General features: G+C 46.2%; 1 protein-coding gene across 1 annotated transcript in view; it reads left to right on the top strand.

Annotated features, from left to right (window-relative positions):
- DBT (dihydrolipoamide branched chain transacylase E2) overlaps nucleotides 1-15,282 on the top strand; it is a 28,322-nt gene extending 13,040 nt beyond the window's left edge. Inside the window, exons 6-11 of the mRNA XM_036273661.1 lie at nucleotides 3,659-3,875; nucleotides 4,536-4,702; nucleotides 8,764-8,841; nucleotides 9,830-10,021; nucleotides 10,162-10,233; nucleotides 14,208-15,282. Of these exons, the coding sequence (XP_036129554.1) occupies nucleotides 3,659-3,875; nucleotides 4,536-4,702; nucleotides 8,764-8,841; nucleotides 9,830-10,021; nucleotides 10,162-10,233; nucleotides 14,208-14,375 (894 nt within the window). The 3' untranslated portion in view covers nucleotides 14,376-15,282. The remainder of the gene's footprint in view (nucleotides 1-3,658; nucleotides 3,876-4,535; nucleotides 4,703-8,763; nucleotides 8,842-9,829; nucleotides 10,022-10,161; nucleotides 10,234-14,207) is intronic.
- The last annotated feature ends 6,646 nt before the right edge of the window (nucleotides 15,283-21,928 follow it).

Here is a 21,928-nt window from a genome sequence, read left to right as displayed (position 1 = left end):
CACAGAAGGGGCTGGAAGAGGAGGGGCTGAGGGAGAAGGTGCGGGGAGATGGCTGGGACAGAGGAAACAGAAGAGGTTAGAGCACAGTAGGAAGATTTGTGGGGGAGCAAGAGTCATAAAGAGAGGTGTGATCTGAGTGCAAAGGGGCCTGGATGTAAGGAACCTCAGACCATTTTCCTTGCCTTTGACAGAAATTGTCTAGGTTGGTAAAATGTCGAAAGTGCCATTCTCAGGCTATGGTGACCCACTGTCTAACTTGTACTAAGGCCACGCAGTGTTGCAGTAAACAATGAGTTGCTTGGGCCCTGGCTGGTTTGGCTCAGCGGTTACAGCGTCAGCCTGCAGTCCAGAAAGACCCAGGTTCGGTTCCCACTAAGGGCACATATCTTGGTTGCAGTTTGTCCCTGGCCCTGGTTGGGTCATGCAGGTGGCAGCCACTCGATGTGTCCCTTTCACGTCGATGTTTCTCTCTCTCTCTCTCTCTCTCTCTCTCTCTCCCTCCCTCCCACTCTGTCTGAACAAAAAATGGAAAAATGTCCTAGGGTGAGGATTTAAAAAAAAAAAAAAAAATGAGTTACTTGGGATAAAAGTCCTGAGCAGAGCCCTGGGTCTGTAGAATTTTTAGGAGACAGCCTAGAGGTGTTGTCCCATGTTGCGGTGTGAGAAGTCATGGTCCAGCGGTCTGAAGGATACACTAGTGGAAGAAGAAGGTGTCTCCCCTTCTCTAGAGTAGAGAGATGTGCAACTCACCTATATCAGGCGTCCCTAGATGTATGGTGAGCTGAGGGGGCCTGGTTCCAAGGAGCATGTCCCGACCAGCGCTGGATTTCGAGAGGGACGATCACACAGATGGACTGAGAAACCTGACCCTCATGTCCCGGACGGAGGGTAACGAGACAGCCCAAAGAATCAGACCGGTAGACAGAAAAAAACACTCACCAGTGAATTAGTGTTTGGTGTTGATGCTGGATCGGCAGGAAAGGTTGGAGGTCTGGTTTCTGGCTGAGGATCTGATTCATCCTGGTCCGACAGGAGGCCTGGAGGGCTCCCCCCTATGCAGGATCCTCAGACCTCCCGGGTTTCAGCACCAAATAAAAGGTCTGAGCTGGCGGGAAATCACATCTACAACACAACTTACTTACAAGGCCAAGGAATTACTTATAAGGCCAGTGTAGAGCAAAATGGCTTTATTACAGGCGCCTGGGTGCAGGCAGGTTGAGCCGAGAAGGGTTCAGCCTCTAATCAGGGTTGGGTGTTGGTTACATATCCTACTTTTAGCTTCCAGCAGTTCCTGCTGATGTACTTTATCTGGCCCATTGTCCACCTTAAAGTAGGGCTGGTCTGGTATCTCCTCTGGCATCTGTTGGGTCATCCATTGCCTTGCAGACAATCCAGATAAATCTTATCCATACTCAACAGAAGGCTGAGCTAAGGTCATGCAACAACACAATTTCCACAGTTTTCTCCTTTGCAAACTTTTACCTTTATCCTTTAAAACATTACTAACCCTTTCAGTAAGTGCTAGTGTCTTAGATCAGGTGCCCAAGGAGTGCAGATTGAGACAAGGATTGGGTACACATAACTGATTGATTGACTGAAAGAGTGAACACGTTTACTGGGAATGAGCACAGGGCAGGGAAGTGATAGGACATGGGCCAGGCAAGAATGTGGTCTCTAAAGTGTGACCCGATCCCAGGGAGGTGGGGAGAAACCTAGAACTGCACTGACTGGAGTCAAGGAGGCTGGCCTTCCGTGTCCCCTACCAGCCAGTCCTTGGTGCCCGGGGATGGGGGCTCCCAGGCAGGGAGTATTTACATGGCATTTCATTTAACCTTCAGTACTCTGTGAGATAAGATATGAAGAGGTCAAGTAACTGCTCCAAGGTCATACAGCTGTGGTGGAGCCAGGATTCTGCAGTCAGTTTCTGGGACCCCAATTACTGTTTTTGTTAGTAGAAACTTAGCCAGACACCGCACACGCTCTCACTGACCCTCACAGGAGCCCCGAGAGGTGGTTCGGTACCCCCATCTTGCAGATGTGGGAGGGCAGAGAAGTTGATTAAGTTGCCTGAAATCAAGTAAATAGCTGAACTGGGATTGGAACACCAGTCTCTCTGTTCCAGAGCCTGAGTTTCTTCCTGTATGCCCCACAATGCAGGGTGGTTGGTTGGTTTGTCTGGTTTTGAGAGAAGTATTAAAGTTACAGTGGGAAAAAAACAAACATTTACATTTTGGAAGTATAAGAATCATTAAAATGTTCATATTTCTTCAGCCAGCTATCTGACCATTGTTCCAGAAGCTATCCCAAGGAAATAATCTAGGGTGCATTCTTTCAAGTACTTTATAGCCAGAAATTAGAAAGCACCTGTGTTCAAAATCAGAGAAATGCTTATGTAAACTGTTATAAACCCTTAATGACAATTTTTTAGCCATTCAGTGTGTACAAATATGAAGACCATTTAGCATAACAGAAAATAGAAATAACAATAGGGCACACTAGATTGCTTAGAGCATCCGATGACCTTGTCTATTGCTCTGAACGCTGTAGAGCATTTTACCAATACTTTTCCTTAATTATATGGAAAGACTACCTGTAGGAATACATGTTTTGGCTTTCCTGTACCACTTCCTAAAGATGTGTATAATAACTAGAGTATTTGTATAATTACTAGAAATCAAATTGTAGATTTATTATTATAAATCACAATTTTTTCTTTACTTGTGATTTGCATATTAATTGAGTTTGATTAAAATGGAAAACCAATGGCATTTATAGTTGTTTGTAATTGCATAAAAATTATTTGTTTAAATTCTCAGAGTTCATTGTTAAAAATGAAATGTGTGACATATAAGTCCTTTATTAACTGATACAGACTATGCATGAGGGTACCATCCAAGCTGTAAATAAAATTTAATGTAGTGAGAATATTTTATCCCTGTAACCAAACATAGAAAGTGATTAAATAAAGCAAGATCATGTATGTTTCCAAAAAGTATCATGAATGTCTAGTGGAAAGTAGAATATATCATCTATTATTTATTCTGGAGAAAGCAGTAGTAAAACTTACGTATTTGACCCTTAACTTGAGCTGAGGAACTCACATTCCAAACATGCCTCAGTAAAATTGCTCCCATTGTTTTGTACTGAACTTTCTGAAATAAGCATCAGAAAAAAACTAACGTGAGAGAGCTTTGGTATGATGATTATTTTAACTATTGCGTGTTTACCAGTAGCCAAGGTCAGAAACATTGGTCTACTTTTGTTGTAGTATTTAACTCTTCTTTAAACTTTCATTTCTTATGTGGTTTCCAAAAATAGGAAAAAATCAAATAAGAATTATGCAAGAAATTTAAGAATAGTTCACTGTTTAAAAAATGTAAGTTTTCATAAATAGGTATGGATTATCTACAACATAGATACTGAACTGCTACCACGTGGGCAAATGAACAGCATGTACACAAGCAACGTGATTACTTGGAGGGGAGCTTTGTTTATTAGCACTCTGTTAAGAGAATGAAAATGTTATTTTCTTTACTAACTTATTGGACAGACATACTTATTTTTCCCTACAATTCATTGAATTCCATTTAATCTTAATGATGGATTTATTTATTTTTAGGTAGTTTTATTATTCACATTAAAATGTGTCATTTTTCAGATTAAGCTGAGTGAAGTTGTTGGCTCAGGAAAAGACGGCAGAATACTTAAAGAAGATATTCTCAACTTTTTGGAAAAGCAGACAGGAGCTATATTACCTCCTTCACCAAAAGCTGAAATTATGCCACCTCCACCAAAACCAAAAGACAGAGCTGTTCCTACACCAATAGCAAAACCCCTGGTATTCACAGGCAAAGATAGAACAGAACCCATAACAGGTAAAATAACAACTGTCAGGTAATAGTATAATTTATTCGGGGGGGAAGCTACCTCCATAGGTCCATGCATATATTTTTATTTTCATTAAAATTTTTTAAAATAATATGATATTTTTAATTCTTACTGAAGGGCAAGTTCAAATTCAACATATAATTTCTTTTTAATGATGAATTTAGTTTTTCCAGGAAGACCTTCAATTGATACTGTTAATCTCTGAAGAGTAGCATGTGAGCTGGTTATACTTGGAAGATAAACATATATATGAATAACTGTTCTGTTTGAAGACTCAAAATATTTTAAATATTCATTATTTTCAGTTAGCTCTCGAAGTCAGTACTGACTCATAGGATGCTAACTTCCAGAGGAGGGATCCTGCAGGAAAGCCGTTGGGTGGACACCTGGCTTGCAGCCTTCAGACCCTTTTGCACACACAGCCTTGAAAGCAGCCACCTGCTGTCTTACTGAACTTGGCACTGGGGGTTGTGCAGCAGTCACAGCTTCAGCATTGAAACCAGTGGCTTTCAAGTTATGTAACGATGTGGGTAGCTCCAAGAGGAAGAATTTAATTGAAATAAACAGGATTAGAGAACCTTCTATTTTAGGTTAAAAGGGGGGGGGGGGGTGGTAAAGGATTTAAGAATTTAAAATATGTTTTCCAGGCTTTCAGAAAGCAATGACCAAAACCATGACTGCAGCCCTGAAGATCCCTCACTTTGGGTATTGTGACGAGGTGGACCTTACTGAACTGGTTAAGCTGCGAGAAGAATTAAAGCCCGTTGCTTCCGCTCGTGGAATTAAACTCTCCTTTATGCCCTTCTTCATAAAGGTGAGGTTTCACTCATTTCCAGCAAGGGTTGACTAGGACATTTAAATTTTGTTTTCCAAATATTCAATGTGTTAACTATGGGCTTGAATAAAAATATTACTTCTCACCGTATCACTTAAAAGGATGTACACATACATGCCTTCTTAGTTCCATAGGAATTTATGAAATTGCAATATTTGTTGTATTTGTATCCACTACCTCTTTGAGCTAGGTGAGGATTGTCCTGTCAGCTAGGTAAAGCCTTTAGTTCTGTAAGGATCACTGCAGCAAAGTCCTGATTTAAACAAAAGTGAGACTTTGTATTGATCTTGTGTATCACTGACATATATTTACTTTCACTTATTCAACAAGCTCATGTTGAGGGAATTGTTTCTAGTACTCGGCCTTGGGGCCAGTGTAAATGGAATGAGACTATCTGCTGACCTTGAGCAGCTCACGGTCTAGCTCACATTAACCACCACTTACGAAGCTGGTGCATACTGTTGCCTTCAGGATGGTTTCTAAAGTCCTGAGTGTGGCATACAGACATGAGCATGAGATTCTGCTGCCCACCTCTCCAGTCCGAGCTCTCAGTCACTCCCTCTGCTCTAGTCAGATGAAGCCTCACGCAGTGGCTGTCGTGCACAACTCCGCCGAGGTGTGCCCTCCTCCCTGGTCAAATACTTGCGCATCCTGAGTATCGAATTTTGTTCACATATAGCCTCCTCCATAAGCCTTCTGTGGCTGTCACAATTTGAGTTAAATACCCTTTTGTTTCCTGGAATTTATCTCCATGTCTTGCGAGTATTTACTGAGTTGTCTTGCTGCTGAGCCTCATTCAGCAGAAACTGTTCTCCTTTATCTCCATCTTTTTAACACCTACCCTAACCAGCAAACATGAGATGTGATTGATGTCCAGTAATGGGAGATCTGGACTCTATTACAGCTGTAGAGTCTCATCTGTAGAGACACGGCAACTGAAACATGTGGATGAGATCGCCCAAACTGTGGGGATGAGAAGAAAAGAAGGGAACATTCACACCAGTGTTTAAGGGGAGGTAGAAGTGGAGTTGGCCAAGACAATGGAAGAGAGTAAGTGGGGCCACTGGTCTGATGATAGAAAACAAGGGCAGAGCCACTTAGAAGCCAAGTGTATCTATTGCTATATAATGAATCCCCTTTTTTAATGATTTGAAACAACAGCCACTTATATTTCTCATGAGTCAGCAGGTGAATAGGACCAGTCAGCTGATCTTGGCCAAGCTCACTCATGTCTTTAGATAGCTAGTAGGTTGGCTAGAGGCCGCTGGTGTAGGATGGTCTTGGCAAGGATGATTCATTCCTCTCCATATGTCTCTCTCATCTCCCCAGCATACGAGTCTTCACATGGTCTCATAATACTGGCAAGGGTGAAGAGAGGAAGCAGAACATAATTACTTTTCCAAGCTCTCCTGCATTGAGTTTGTTCTTAACTCATTGACCAAAGCAAGTCACACAACTAAGCTCAGAATTGGCTCGCAAGAGCAATACTGCCAGTGAGTGTGCACAAGGAAAAACGGGGAAGGTTGGGACCACTGATTCAACCTCTCACACCAAGAGAGAAGAAAAATGTTTTAAGAGGGGAGTAGATAGCGGTCATCTGCATCACGGAGATTAAATAGGATAAGGGATGAGAACAGGCTGTTGGACTAGTAATTAAGAGGTCTGAGTGGCTTCAGCCAGACTGGTTGAGTAAAGTGTTGGGATAGGAGCTTGCTTGCAGTTAGTTGGGGAATGACTGTCCTGGGGGAGGAACACCCTACCCTTCTAAGTTCTTCTGGCTGGACTAATAACTAAATTAACATGAGACAGATTAACAGGAGAAAATGACCACATTTTTTTATGTATGTACATACAAGGGTTTGTTCCATAAGAATATGAGACCCGAGGATGGTAGTTAAGGCTTATATGCCATCTCAGCTAACGTGGAGGGTGGCTGGTGAGGGTGGGCTTGGGGTGGGTTCAGCGGTTTGGACTTGAAAGGGCAGGAAGGCAGTTCACATGGAGATGGGAAAGCAGATGTCTGGTAGATAAATACTGGCGTTTGATCACACAGGTCTTGCTGGGTTCTACCCGGTCTGTCACACCCAGTTCATAGACTAGTTACCTGTGACGAAAGCTCCTTCCTGAAGCAGGTTCTCTGTCTGAAGTCTTTTAGGCAGTTAGGGGGAAGGTCAAGGTTTTTTCCTGAGTCTTATGTTTCTTAAAAATATCCAGTTTAAAATAATATATATTCCAAAAAGGCACATTTTGGTGTGGCAAACTGCGTCCCCTCAACAGAAGGTGAGTTCGAGGCGCCTCAGACGTCTGGTGAGAGGCAGACAGGGCCTGGGCCCAGGGGTGGTTGGAGTGGTTGGTTGGGGGAAGGTCACACCTGCCCCCTGCCCTCCTGTGCACCCTTAGGGGAAGACTGAGGAGCTACGTAGGCTGAGGAAAGGAGCTAGAAAGTGGAAAATAAAAATATGTAAGTGGGGAGGATTATAAGAGCAGGAGAGGAAGGACCACTGTGTTTCAGACTGGGTTCCTCTTAGTGCTGCCTGGTGACAGGTCTGTTGTGGAGCAAGGATAGACCCGCTCTTTAATATATTGAATTGCTTTCATTATTTTTCCTCACTGTTCCAGTCTGAATGAAATACCTGATCTTTATTTTGAAAGTAAAATTTGGTATGCTTTAGTTGTTTTAAAACAACTTTTGTTCCTGCCTATTTAAGTTTCAGAACATTTGGAAAATATTACAAAGTATTGTACAGGGGCAAAATGACCTCTAAACCATGGACACACACCTTGTTTTACAAAATCTGGATTATATTCAAAATACTTTTTTTATGTGTAACACTTCAACCTTTAGTTATAAATTAAATTTTACATAAAGATTTGTTACAGTTATCAAATGTTTCATAATACTTTCCGTTAACTCTTTACTTCAGCATATGATTTTTTTTTTCTGCCAAGACCACTGGCCCACAGACAAAAGTAATACTTAACACACAACATATGACGAAGTCTTTTTTTATTTTTATTTTTTGGTACGTGCCCCTAGCCAGAACCGAACCCGGACTCTCTGGTCCGCAGGGTGACGCTCCAACCGCTGAGCCAACCCGGCCAGGGCAACAACGTCTTAATGGGACTAGATGGGAGCAGTGGTGGAGGGAATTCTTTTTAAGGACAATCCTAAGCATTTTTATTTTTCTATTTTAAAAAATTTAATACAAGGCATGACAACCAAATGCAATATGTGGACCTTGATTAGATCCCAGATGGGCAGGAAAAAAGCTATGAAGGCCATTTGGGGGACAGTTAGGGAAATCTGAATGTGGACAGAAGAGGAACAGTATTAAGAAAAAGGAGAGTGATTCGGGGAGAAGGCAGAGCAGGAAGGCATACGTGTGACTGATCCGGGAACACGCCCTAGAGCAAATAAATATTCCACCAGCTGTGCCCTTCACTTGGCCAAGGACATGAGACGGAACACTGACCTGTGACGGTCAGTGCACCGGGCAGTCGTTGTCACTGTTCTTTCACCTGGGGAACTAGCTTCCTGCCTCAGAACTACGGTCTCCTTCTCAGGAAGTCTTCAGACCTCACTCTGTCAGGGAGGAGAGCACGTGGAGTTTGGCGTTTTCCCTGGTACGTGATCAGCCAGTATGCGGGGTGGGGCAAAAGTAGGTTTATAATCGTGAGTCCATGAAGCGCAGTTTACTCTTGTATTATTTATTAATTATTGTATCATTTTCCATACAAACAGCTGTAAACCTACTTTTGCCTTCACCCTATAGTGATTTTGAAAAATCTCTTCTAAATTAAAATTTTTTTTTATTTTTCTGTTATGAAAATCTTGATGTTTACAAGCTCCTTGGCTACCTTACCTTTTATTCTTAAATGATTAGGGTGACCTTGTACTACCCTGCTGGACAGTCACAGGCTTGCGTGCCTGCGGATTGAAATGGAACCGGCCTAAGTGGGGTCCCCCCACACCTCATCCCGTCGCTCCGCCCCCTCCTCCTGGCCAGCGCAGGCGCTAACGTGCTCTCTCTGTTGCACAGGCCGTTTCCTTGGGGCTGCTGCAGTTTCCCATCCTTAATGCGTCTGTGGACGAAAGCTGCCAGAAGGTCACGTACAAGGTGGGTGTGTGCTGCGGACTGCCCGTGTCCACGCAGCACGTGGTGCACCGCGCTGGTCAGGCAGGCAGCTGGCCGCCTCAGACCCCGGCCTTTGTAGGTTAGACTTAAAGGCAGGGCAGAAAACGTTAAACTGGGGTCTAATGTGCAGTTTTTGTTGCTGGCTTTACTGGTTAATAATGATATTGTTCAGCTATACAGAGTGCCACTTTTAAGCCCTTTTGGGTTTTAGCTTAAATAATGGAAATATACAATTGTGAGGCAATGGATATATTACCCATCCCATGTACCCTTCCCTGAAAAAGAATAACCGCTCTCAAAATGGAATTGCTGTGATTTTTAAAACAAGAATAATTTAAATGAGAAAAGTAAGGAAAGTTTGAATTCCATTTGCATGAACTCTTTTGTTTGGAGTGAAAATTTACTAAGACAGAACTCTTGGGGATGCTAATTCTTATTTATATGTCTCACTAGAAATGTACAAGCAGGAAGTGAGCTTAGATATTCTGAGGGGTTGTATCTAAAATCTACCCATAATATTAATACACTTGTCTGATTAAGTAGATACTGGTTGCAAAAAATTCAGATAACAAAATAATGATGTTTGTCTTCAATCCCATGGTCCTCAGATAACTCACTGTTCATGTTGAGATGTGCGTCCCTCCGGGGTTTTATTTTACATATGCACATATGTATATATGGAGTTATACACATTGCTTATTTAACTTTGAACTTTATGAAAACTTTCTTTTAACCTTTTTACTTTTCACTTAATATAGACATTATTACATGTCAGTAAATACTTTGTTATGATTTATTTAGCCAGTGGCCTATTGTAAACATTTTGGTTGTATTCAGTGTCTCAGATTTATAATCTGAACTTAAAATTCCTGTGTATCTCTACATACTTCTGTATTTATCTCCATAACATAGTTGATCCTTTCCCATTAGCGTATGAAAAGGCCTACTGTGTATATTCACCTTTTTTTAGGCTTCTCATAACATTGGGATAGCGATGGATACTGAGCAGGGGTTGATCGTCCCCAACGTGAAAAATGTCCAGATCTGCTCGGTGTTTGAGGTCGCCATGGAACTGAACCGCCTCCAGAAGCTGGGCTCCACAGGTCAGCTCAGCACTGGCGACCTCACCGGGGGAACCTTCACTCTCTCCAACATCGGCTCAGTGAGTAACAGCGAGCTCAGACTGACAGACCACAACTCGAGAGTTCTGAGCTGATGCTCCAGTAAAAATCTCAGATTTCATTGGCCATTTGTTCTCCACAAGCTTCATTTTTCTACCCTTGCTTTTTTGGTGTGTTTTAGATCGGCGGTACCTATGCCAAAGCTGTGATATTGCCACCCGAAGTAGCAATTGGGGCTCTCGGATCCATTAAGGTATGTTTATGAAATAACTTTAAAAAAGGGTTTAAGGCCCTGGCCAGTTTGGCTCAGCAGTTAGAGCATCGGCCTGCAGACCAGAGAGACCTGGGTTCGGCTCCTGCTAAGGACACGTACCTCGGTTGCAGTTTGTCCCCGGCCCTGGTTGGAGTCGTGGTAACAACCAGTCAGTGTGTCTCTCTCACATCAATGTTTCTCTCTCTCTCTTCCCCCCTCTCTCCCTCCCACTCCATCTGAAGATAAATGCAAAAACGTCCTCGGGTGAGGATAAAAAAAAGGGTTTAAGCATATTGGGAGAGTGAACCCAAAGAAGAGGAGCCATTCCTGAGGGTTCCCTCTTGCTTTGTAGGTTAGAGTGCAGTGTCTGGCTCAGTAAGCCAGTTGTTTCTTCCCAAGACCTAGCCTGCAGTTCCTGGTCTGTAGGGAACAGTAGTGGCCTGACTGGTCTCTGTGGATCCGCCACCAGCCCCGCCTGCACACGGCCAGTCTTTGTGGGCAATCACAGACACAGCCCACCTGCTCCTACCAAAGTGGCCTTGTTTCAGAATGCCACAGAAGAATAGCCAGACCAAATTGTTCCTTACGCTGCTTAGAGCGTATTTTCTCACTCTTGACTCTTTCAAGAAAGACAGGGAGTACTAGTTTAAAATGCAGATTTTCTGGCCTTGGGGACAGAGTCCCCAGAACTTGGATTTTTAAACAAAAGCCCAGGTGGTTTGGGGAGTTTCCCTGTTTTAGGAGAAATTGACTTAGAATGAGGGTTGCCAGGACTGTTAACCTGGCTATACATTAGAATCATCGGGGCTTTTACAATGTCCACGCTCACCCTGTACCAACTGAGTCAGAATTTGGTCGGGGCAGGGGAGAGGGGCTTGGGCATCCTTATTAACTCAGGGTGCAGAACCCCAGAGTTAAAGCAGGAAGGCCCTGGACACCGTTTCTGTACCGCCATTATTACATGTCACTATCACTGTATCAACTTTGATTTTGGTCTTTATGATTTCAAAAGACTTTTTCTTCTTTTTTTTATTTCATTTTTTTTAGTAATTCACTTTTAATACATGTTTTTAAAATAGCTTGAAATGGCCTAAACATTTGGGGGAAATATAGGTCCTTTACCGAAGACAGAGAACAGTGGTTCTGAACCGCATGCCCACTGTCATCGTGCTCCCTCTGCGACCTACTGCTGATCATCTGCTGGTGCCCACAGCTGCCTGCCCGCCCTGCTGGCCCTCCAGCCATCCTCTCCTCCCTCTGTCTCCACCTCTGGGTGTCCACACGACTTGTTTCCTTGCTGCCTCCAGTAGTGCCCACCCTGTCTAAGATGTACCGCCTCCCCCTGCCACTCTGCACACTACCTTCTAATGCTGCATCCCTACTACTCTACACACTACCCCTCCAACAGCTGCATCTCTGCCGCTCTGCACACTACCCTCCAACGGCTGCATCCCTGCCGCTCTGCACACTACCCTCCAAGGCTGCATCCCTGCCACTCTGCACACTACCCCTCCAACGGCTGCATCCCTGCCGCTCTGCACACTACCCTCCAACGGCTGCATCCCTGCCGCTCTGCACACTACCCTCCAACGGCTGCATCCCTGCCACTCTGCACACTACCCTCCAACGGCTGCATCCCTGCCACTCTGCACACTACCTTCTAATGCTGCATCCCTACTACTCTACACACTACCCCTCCAACAGCTGCATCTCTGCCGCTCTGCACACTACCCTCCAACGGCTGCATCCCTGCCGCTCTGCACACTACCCTCCAAGGCTGCATCCCTGCCGCTCTGCACACTACCCCTCCAACGGCTGCATCCCTGCCGCTCTGCACACTACCCTCCAACGGCTGCATCCCTGCCGCTCTGCACACTACCCTCCAACGGCTGCATCCCTGCCGCTCTGCACACTACCCTCCAACGGCTGCATCCCTGCTGCTCTGCACACTACCCTCCAAGGCTGCATCCCTGCCGCTCTGCACACTACCCTCCAAGGCTGCATCCCTGCCGCTCTGCACACTACCCCTCCAACGGCTGCATCCCTGCCGCTCTGCACACTACCCTCCAAGGCTGCATCCCTGCCGCTCTGCACACTACCCTCCAAGGCTGCATCCCTGCCGCTCTGCACACTACCCTCCAACGGCTGCATCCCTGCAGCTCTGCACACTACCCTCCAATGCTGCATCCCTGCCGCTCTGCACACTACCCCTCCAACGGCTGCATCCCTGCCGCTCTGCACACTACCCCTCCAACGGCTGCATCCCTGCCGCTCTGCACACTACCCTCCAATGCTGCATCCCTGCCGCTCTGCACACTACCCTCCAAGGCTGCATCCCTGCCGCTCTGCACACTACCCCTCCAACGGCTGCATCCCTGCCGCTCTGCACACTACCCTCCAAGGCTGCATCCCTGCCGCTCTGCACACTACCCCTCCAACGGCTGCATCCCTGCCGCTCTGCACACTACCCTCCAAGGCTGCATCCCTGCCGCTCTGCACACTACCCTCCAAGGCTGCATCCCTGCCGCTCTGCACACTACCCTCCAACTGCTGCATCCCTGCCGCTCTGCACACTACCCTCCAATGCTGCATCCCTGCCGCTCTGCACACTACCCTCCAAGGCTGCATCCCTGCCGCTCTGCACACTACCCTCCAAGGCTGCATCCCTGCCGCTCTGCACACTACCCCTCCAACGGCTGCATCCCTGCCGCTCTGCACACTACCCTCCAAGGCTGCATCCCTGCCGCTCTGCACACTACCCTCCAAGGCTGCATCCCTGCCGCTCTGCACACTACCCTCCAAGGCTGCATCCCTGCCGCTCTGCACACTACCCTCCAACGGCTGCATCCCTGCCGCTCTGCACACTACCCTCCAACGGCTGCATCCCTGCCGCTCTGCACACTACCCTCCAATGCTGCATCCCTGCCGCTCTGCACACTACCCTCCAAGGCTGCATCCCTGCCGCTCTGCACACTACCCTCCAACGGCTGCATCCCTGCCGCTCTGCACACTACCCTCCAACGGCTGCATCCCTGCCGCTCTGCACACTACCCTCCAATGCTGCATCCCTGCCGCTCTGCACACTACCCTCCAATGCTGCATCCCTGCCGCTCTGCACACTACCCTCCAATGCTGCATCCCTGCCGCTCTGCACACTACCCCCCCAACGGCTGCATCCCTGCCGCTCTGCACACTACCCTCCAAGGCTGCATCCCTGCCGCTCTGCACACTACCCTCCAAGGCTGCATCCCTGCCGCTCTGCACACTACCCTCCAAGGCTGCATCCCTGCCGCTCTGCACACTACCCTCCAACTGCTGCATCCCTGCCGCTCTGCACACTACCCTCCAATGCTGCATCCCTGCCGCTCTGCACACTACCCTCCAACTGCTGCATCCCTGCCGCTCTGCACACTACCCTCCAAGGCTGCATCCCTGCCGCTCTGCACACTACCCTCCAATGCTGCATCCCTGCCGCTCTGCACACTACCCTCCAACTGCTACATCCCTGCCGCTCTGCACACTACCCTCCAATGCTGCATCCCTGCTCTTGACTTTTCACAATCTGACACCCTGTATGTTTTACTTCTTTGTCTTCATTGTCTGTCTCTCCTATTAACATGTTACCTCCAGGGGGGAAGGATTATTTGTTCTGTTCACTGCTTCATCCCCAGAGTCTAGAAAAGCACCTGGTACATAGCAGTGCTCAATGAACATTTGTTAAATAGCTGAAATCCAAGATGAAATTCACTGCACATGTGGGAATTGTACAGGGGACCAGAACTACTCAGAGAAACTGAGAGCTAGAAGCACGTACTCAAAGATGAAGCACGTGGGAGTGGGTGTTTTTAGAAGTCATCTGGGGTGGACCTGTCTTCTCCGTTGGAGGGGACGGGCCACATCTCCCAGCAGTGCTCTTGCTCAAACTCGTGCTTTGAGCACTGAAGGTTGACTCTTGTTCTTTTCTGTGTTTCTAGGCCCTTCCTCGATTTAACGAGAAAGGAGAAGTATGTAAGGCACAGATCATGAATGTGAGTTGGTCAGCCGATCACAGAGTTATTGACGGTGCTACAATGTCACGCTTCTCGAATCTATGGAAGTCCTACTTAGAAAACCCAGCTTTTATGCTACTAGATCTGAAGTGAAGATGGGCGACATCTTTGAACTTCCAAAGAAAATGTAGAGCCTAGCTGCGCCCGCACGTGTCTCTCATGACAGTTTATATTATAAATGGTTTGGGTTGGATGATTGAAGTTCTAAGGCACAACATTTATCACTATTCTGACACCCTTTCTACTGGAAATGAAAACAGTGTACTGGTTCTTCTGGGCATGGAATTCTCTCTTAACATGGTGCTGAGGTCTCCATGTCAGTGGGTTGAAACTGCAAGAACAACAATCCCTATCACTAAAAGACAGGTAGCCATAGACAGTATTTGCCCTATTTCTTTTTCTTATCTTGAACTGACCCAATGAAACTTTTGGGTTACACTTTGTTGGGAAAAGGACTGTATATAAAAAAAAATATTTTCCATTTCCCAACAATAATGCCAATAATTGTATAAACCAAGTGCAATTATACTTAGGATTAAGATTCCCGGAGGAATGTTACTCTGCAGAAATCATCTGTAAATGCCTTATTTATGTAAATTAATATCTTTTAAAAGGGGAAATTATAAGTGGATCTTAATGTCCAGTTATGGTGTTATAACCAGTAAAGAAGAGAGAGAAGAGTCTTACGGATGTTAAAGTAACACGACAAGCTGCACACAGATGAAGACATCGTGACCGTCGGGCAGAGGCCCACTTCGGTCAGAAAGAGCATCGAGATGAACACAGGCCAACATTCTAATGCGATTCGGAAATTTAGTCGTTTCAAATACTGTCTAAAAAACTTCAAGTGAAGTTTTATGATAGAAGTTGTTTTAACATGTACTTGATTGCTTTAATAATGGAAATAATGTTTCTATTAGAAAACAGTGGCTCGGCCCTGGCCAGGCATCTCAGTTGGCTGGAGCGTGCGGGTTCAACCCCATCAGGGCACATGCAAGAGGCAGCCAGTGAATGCAGAAATAAGTGGGACAACAGATTGATGTTTCTCTCTTCTCTAAAAATCAATAATAAAGTAAAAGGAAATAATGGATCAACTAAATATTATTTTTTAAATTCAGATAATGAAGAGTTGCAGAGAAATCATTCATAATCCTGCCACTATTAACATTGATCAATGTATCTACTATAGACATAGCAATTCTTTTTTTGTTTTTAAATATTTTTTCTTTATTATTGATTTTAGAGAGAGAGGAAGGAAGAAGGAAATAGAAACATCAATTGGCTGCTTCCTGCACGCCCCCACTGGGGATTGGGCCCACAACCTGGGCATGTGTCCTGACCGGGAATCAAACCAGTGACCGCTTGGTGCATGGGTTGATGCTCAGCCACTGAGCCACACCGGCAGGTAGACATAGCAATTCTTTTTATAAAAATGAGGTCAGCTCAGCGGTTAGAGCGTCAGCCTGCAGACCAATGAGTTGCGGGTTTGATTCCCAGTTAAGGGCACTTACCTCGGTTGTGTTCGTCCCCGGCCCTGGTCGGATCATGCTAGAGGCAGCCTGTCGATGTGGCTCTGTCCCGTCAATGTATCTCTCTGTCACTCTCCCCTCCCTCCCACTCTATCTGGTGATTAAAAATAAAATAAAAATGAGGTCATACTATCTCTACTATTTTATAATTTTTGTTAAATTTAACATTATATTATGGGTAATTTAAATGTCAATAAAGAATTCTACATTATTGTACATTTAAATGGCTGGAAAGTATTTTATTGCGTGTATTTATTATACATTTAAATACTAAACGTCTATTGTACACCAGGCATGGTGCCAAGCACTGTGCCCACAATGCCCACCCTCCCTCATGGTCTCTGCTTTCATTGGGCTTACATTCTAGCAGAGGAGACAGATACTAAATTATCATAAAAATAATGCAATTACACCCTAGTAGGAAAAAGAGTGCTACAAGAGCATCTAATAGAGGTTAGGATCAGGAGATGGATGTACCAAAATGTAACCAGTTCCCTGTGGATAGCATTAGCAGAATTTTAAATGAAGAATGGCACAATATAAAAATTTGCTGCTCATTAAAAGACTGCAAACTAGGGAAACAGGAGTCCTAAAATGAGTACATAAAATATTCCCCTGAAGGTCCAACACCATTGGTGCTAGATGTTCTTTACATTCCCAAGGAACCGTTGAGCTGTCTGTCCTATCCCACCCTGCTTGTGCAACATCTTGTCTTTAGTCTCAGCCATTGAGGATTCAGGACAGGATTTGCTTCCCATTGTGTAGGACCGTTAGGTGAGGATCCCCTGGACCAAGGGGCCAGGAGCACAGTGCTCCCGGCAGAGCTGATGCACAGGGCTGCACAGGTTGGGCGGTGGGCCCACAAGGCTTTTGCTGTATTCCTAAAGGTTGACATGAAAGGGGAGGAGCCGGAAAACTCAAGTCCTTCGCTCGTATGTCTGGAGGTTGGAAGTACTATATGTACATGAAGAAGAAGCCAAGGGTATTGCTGGAAGAGGCCACCAAGAAAATCATGGTTCCACCCTGGCTAGTGTGGCTCGGTTGGTTGAACATCCTCCCTATGCACCTAGAGGTCACTGGTTCAATTCCCCGGCAGGGCACATCCGGTGGCTGTAGGCTTGATCCCCAGTAGGGGGCGTGCAGGAGGCAGCCAATCAATGCTTTGCTCTCATGTCTGTGTTTCTATCTCCCTCTCCCTTCCTCTGTCTCTAAAATCAATACTTTTTTTTTTTTAATCAAGTTTCCATTCAGTGTGTAGAGCATTCCTCTGACTTGGAAACCTAACAGGAAAGGAAGTTGGAAGAACGGAACCAGAGTTGGTATTAATTTCCATTCTAGAGATCGAAATGCGTCCATGTTAAAGCATGCCACGTTTATGTTCGCTAGTTTGCTGTCCTGGCTGTGTTCCTTTGCTCCACCTCATGGAATCTCTTAGGTCAGTGCTGCTTAGGATCTCCTGATATTTGACCCCATGCAAAGGTGAAATGTACATGAGTCCCTTTGACTATTAGGTTTACGTTCATGGAAATAAAGTAACTAGAAATGTGTTTGCACACACACACACACACACTCCAAGAAGTGGTTAGGTAGGGAGAAGAGAGTGCAGTTGAGTTTCTTTGGGAAGCTCACAGGCCTGCTTGGACATCTCTCATGGATTTCCAGGCAAAATGGACCCCAAAGGTCGCTGGATGGGTCTCTGTGCTGACTTCTAAGGTTTGAGAGAGGTGATGGTGGAGTTCAGCACTGCCCTGTAATGCCAGGAGTGCAAAGCTTCCCTTAAAGCCTTCGAAGTCTTTCCAATATCCACCCTGTAGCCGATGAATTCGTTCAATCTGCACGTATTTATTGAGTGTGCATTCAGGTCCTGGGATGGACGCTGTGGGTAAAGAGGAATAAGAGAGGACACTCTGCCCTCACAGCAGGGGCTTTGCTGATCATGGGGGCTGTCACCAGAGTGGATCGGGCCAGTAACCGAAGACAGTGCACTTCCAGAACTACGTTCCCTTTCCCGTCAGTTCTTAGTGGTGGTTTTGCTCTTTTCGTACTGAGGCTGGATTATGGTGTCTTTCCAGCTGGGCCTCACATCAATAGGAGCACAGACTCTATTCGCAGCCCACACACTCAAGCCACTCACGTTCTGTAGAAGGTTATGGCTCACGTGTTGCTTTTCATGGGGCAGGCGCCACAGGTGAGACCCTGGACTGTTTAGGAAGCAACATCTGAGCATCCGACTTTCAGAATGTACAGCCAGGTACCATGGAGGAGCCCCCGGCTTTCTGCCAGCCACGCAGGGGCAGCGACGGAGAAACCCTGAGTAAAACTGAGACGATAATCCTATGAGCGCCAGGCACGGTGAGGGCTTTACCCAGGTTGACCTCTTCTAGCAGCCCTGTAAGGGAGGTGCCATGATTGCCCCTGCGTTAAAGGTGAGGAAACCGAGTCACACTTCACGTAATTAGATGCACGTGGATTAAAAGACTCAGAAAAAATGTAAACAGCTAAACCGTCTCACCTCGCATTTCAAATGCTGGGATTGCCGTGATTTTTTAATTTACTTATTGCTTTTAGAGAGGAATTGGGGAGATCGTGTGTTGTTCCACTCATTTATGCATCATTGGTTGCTTCTTGTATGTGCTCTGACTGGAGATCAAACCCAAAACCTTGGTGTATGGGGACCATGCTCTAACCAACTGAGCTATTGGCCAGGGCTGGAATGTATTACCATTTATAGCAGCCTTTATATTTATTGAAAATTCACAACAAACTTAGATGCTGTTATTCTTTTTATTTATTTATTTTGTTAATCCTCACCTGAGGAATAGAGAATAGAGTGGGGGGGGGGGACGTCAATGTGAGAGAGACACATCAATTGGTTGCCTCCTGCATGTGCCCCGACAGGGGCTGGGATCAAACCTGCAACCTGGCGTGTGCCCTTGACCGGGAATCGAACCCAAGATCTTTTGGTCTGAGGACTGACACTCTAACCGCTGAGCCAGACTGGCCCGGGCTATGCTGTTATTCCTTTATTTCAGTGACGAGGGAGCAACGTCTCAGAGAGGACAACAGCTCGCCCAGGCCCCACAGTAAGTGGCAGAGACGGGAGAGCCAAGCAGACCGGCCTTCACAGTCAACTTCTCAACCCCACCTGCCCTGCCCTCCATCAGTAATGTCCTGCAATACATTCCCTCCCAAAGATTCTGCCCCTCCACAATTCCCTAGGTTTGTATTTAGATAAGTCGCCCCCTTAAGCTGGCTGTTTTCTGGGCACAGGACAAGGGGGATGTGCAGGACAAGGAGGCGGGGAGCACGTGCCCAGTGTCTGCTGTGCACCGGGCACCACGCCCCTATCTGCATCTCACTTCATCCTCGTGACAGCACTTCCCAGGAAGTGCCTCAGTGAGGACCAGGTTTGGTGACACCTAAGAGGGACCCAAACCAATGGTGGCTTAAACAACAAAGCTCTCTCCCGTGTAAATGGTCTTACTGGTGTGGCAGCTCTGCCCCTAAGTCCTTATGACCCAGGTTCCGGCCAGCTTCATGCTCCGCTGTGCCTGTGGTGTCGCACCTGTCCTCCCTGTCCAGGGCGCTGCTTCTGCCATCACGGCCACCTCCCGCGAGGCGGGGTGGCGGGGAAAGGGGCTAGTTGTCTCTTAAAGAAGATCCCCAGAAGCTGCTGGAGCCGCTCCTTGTCATCTGGCGTCCTCCTCCTGCGCTCACTTGCAGTCACGGCAGAGGTCCCCATGGCCTGTCCCAGAGGCCGGCTGGAGAGGTCTCTTCAGACCCACTTCCCCGCGGAGCTCTAGCCGCTCTTTGTGACTGAGCACCTCAAGGTCACCATGCATTTATTTCAGCGACATCAGACAGACCGCGTCGACTCTGCAGTATTTATGCCAAAGCTGACATGGTCCATGCTCTCATTGTTTGCTCGTCAAAGTCACCACAGGCTCTTTAGTGCTTCAGGTCGCATCACCGTTTAAATGAACAGCAAGTAGCTTGCTGACATCAGAATGCAAGGGAGATGAACTCACTGCCGGCAGTCCCAGCACTGAGCAAAGGGCTTGAACCCCAGGCTGATGCTCGGGCTGGTCAGACCCTGCTGAGAGAACTCGAGGCTGCCTTGCCAATGATCAGGAGAATCTGGTGACGGCCCACAGGAGGGCCACGAAGCAAGAGAAGCACGACAAGAATACCTGCAGTGCTGTCAGAGAGAGACCTTCCGCACGGGCTTTTACTGAGCACCACGTGGACTGTTCCCAGGCAAAGCGTGGGGACCAGCTGTTGTGGGTCTTGACAGCCAGGGCAGAAGAAATGCAGACAGAGGGAGGAATTTAGGTTCGGTAACTGGGGGAGAGTTGGGACAGTCAAAGAAGGGTTCACGCTCATCTCAGGCTGGAGAGGAACCCACGTCCCCACTCACCCACATTTCCAGAGGGGCTGTCACACTGAGTGAGACTCGCCAAACACTGTTTAACTTGAAGTTTGCTGCAAGAAGCTACTGTATGTGTTCTATACATGTAGTAAAAAGTTCTAAACAATGTGGGGAAAGAGGGAAGTCCTAAGTGAGATAATAGTTCTAAAAAGGTGGTAAAGAGGAATGTAAGAGAATGAATCAAGGTTACAAAGTCTATACAGAAGTCATCAGAGAAAACCATCTGGAAAAACCAAGCAATTTAATTTCCTGGGAAAAATGCAGCCAGAGTGCCAACTGTGGGAACAGAAGTGAGTGACATCGATGGCAGGTGTAACCCAGTTCATGTGAACAGCAGGGATGAACATAAATCAGACCTTGACTAGCAACTGGGAACATGATATTTAAGTGGGACAGAGAGGAAGCCACAGGCTAGGCCACCACACGAACAAGGCTGCAAACCAAGGGCTTCACAGGTTGCACGTGAACCTGGCCTCGGCCTCACTGTGCTTCTGGCACAAGGTTAGAAGGGCCGTGTTGGTCCCAGAGCTGCTTGGACAGAGCAGGACAAACTGTCACAGAGGTGGTGTACTTTTTTTAAAAAGCCGCCACTGTCATTTGTAGCACTCGGTTCCCTACTAAGTTTGTGACTATTAGAAATACTGGTGCAGAAAGGCTTGACAGTCCACTTTTAATAGAATGCTAATAGTTCCATACAACGTCTCTTTTTTGGTTCGTAACACTTTCTAAATACAATCAGAATTGTCACAATCCCATCTTTATAGATATTACGGGTTCTGCATGGTGTTTTTGTGGAAATGTGAAAAATGCAACTTTTGTAGTTGCCTTTTGAAATGTATACAACATATCCTCAAAGGTTGGGTCAACAGCCTAGAAACAAAGTATCCAGTGAAAGAGTTTAAAATTCAGTGTAGCTTTGATTCTGTAGAACCAAAAAGTAGTACATAAAAGTAAAAGCAGGGCCTACCCCGTGGCCCTGCTCAGGGTGGCTCCGTGGGTAGAGTGTCAGCCTGCCCACGAAAGGGTCTGGGGTTCGATTCCCAGTCAATGGCACGTACTTGGGTTGCTGGTTTTATCCCCAGTCGGGTCAGGGTACGTGCAGGAGGCAACTGTCTCTCTCACATTGATGTCTGTCTGTCTCTCTCTCTCTGCACCCCGACCCCCACCCCTTCAACTTTTTCTAAAAATCAGTGGAGGAAATATCCTTGGGTGGGGATTAACCAAGAAAGAAAGAAAGAAAAGCAAAAGGAATATACTTTTCTAGGTTGTTATATGGCCAGAAATACTTCCCTCAACACAGGAAGCCGGTGTAGTTCTGCATCATCATTTGGTGGGTATGCCACAGGCATTACCTTTTCTTTCCTTTTGCTTTTGGTTTTCTTTTGAAGCAAGACTATAAAGGCTTTTATCCTCTCCTCTTCCAATTTGAGGTCTAAATTGCCCCCAGGAAGTTGCATAATATTCTGATGACCACCACTTGGTTCTGTAGTTCACAGAACTGTGTTGACAATGGGAAAGACTACGCAACCTTCACTCCTAAGGGGAGTTATGCTTGGTTCATTTGTATTCTGCTTGCTAAATGACTATCCGTTACTTAGACTCACAGATTACTTTTCTCCAATGAAGATTTTAAAATCATTTCTAATGAGCTTCTCATTTCTGGCCAATTCCCAGTAAGCTAGCGAAAG

This window comes from Molossus molossus, unplaced genomic scaffold (assembly GCF_014108415.1).
Source record: "Molossus molossus isolate mMolMol1 unplaced genomic scaffold, mMolMol1.p scaffold_m16_p_20, whole genome shotgun sequence".
In the NCBI taxonomy this organism is placed as follows: Eukaryota; Metazoa; Chordata; class Mammalia; order Chiroptera; family Molossidae; genus Molossus; species Molossus molossus.
This window is presented reverse-complemented; position numbering and strand designations above follow the sequence as displayed.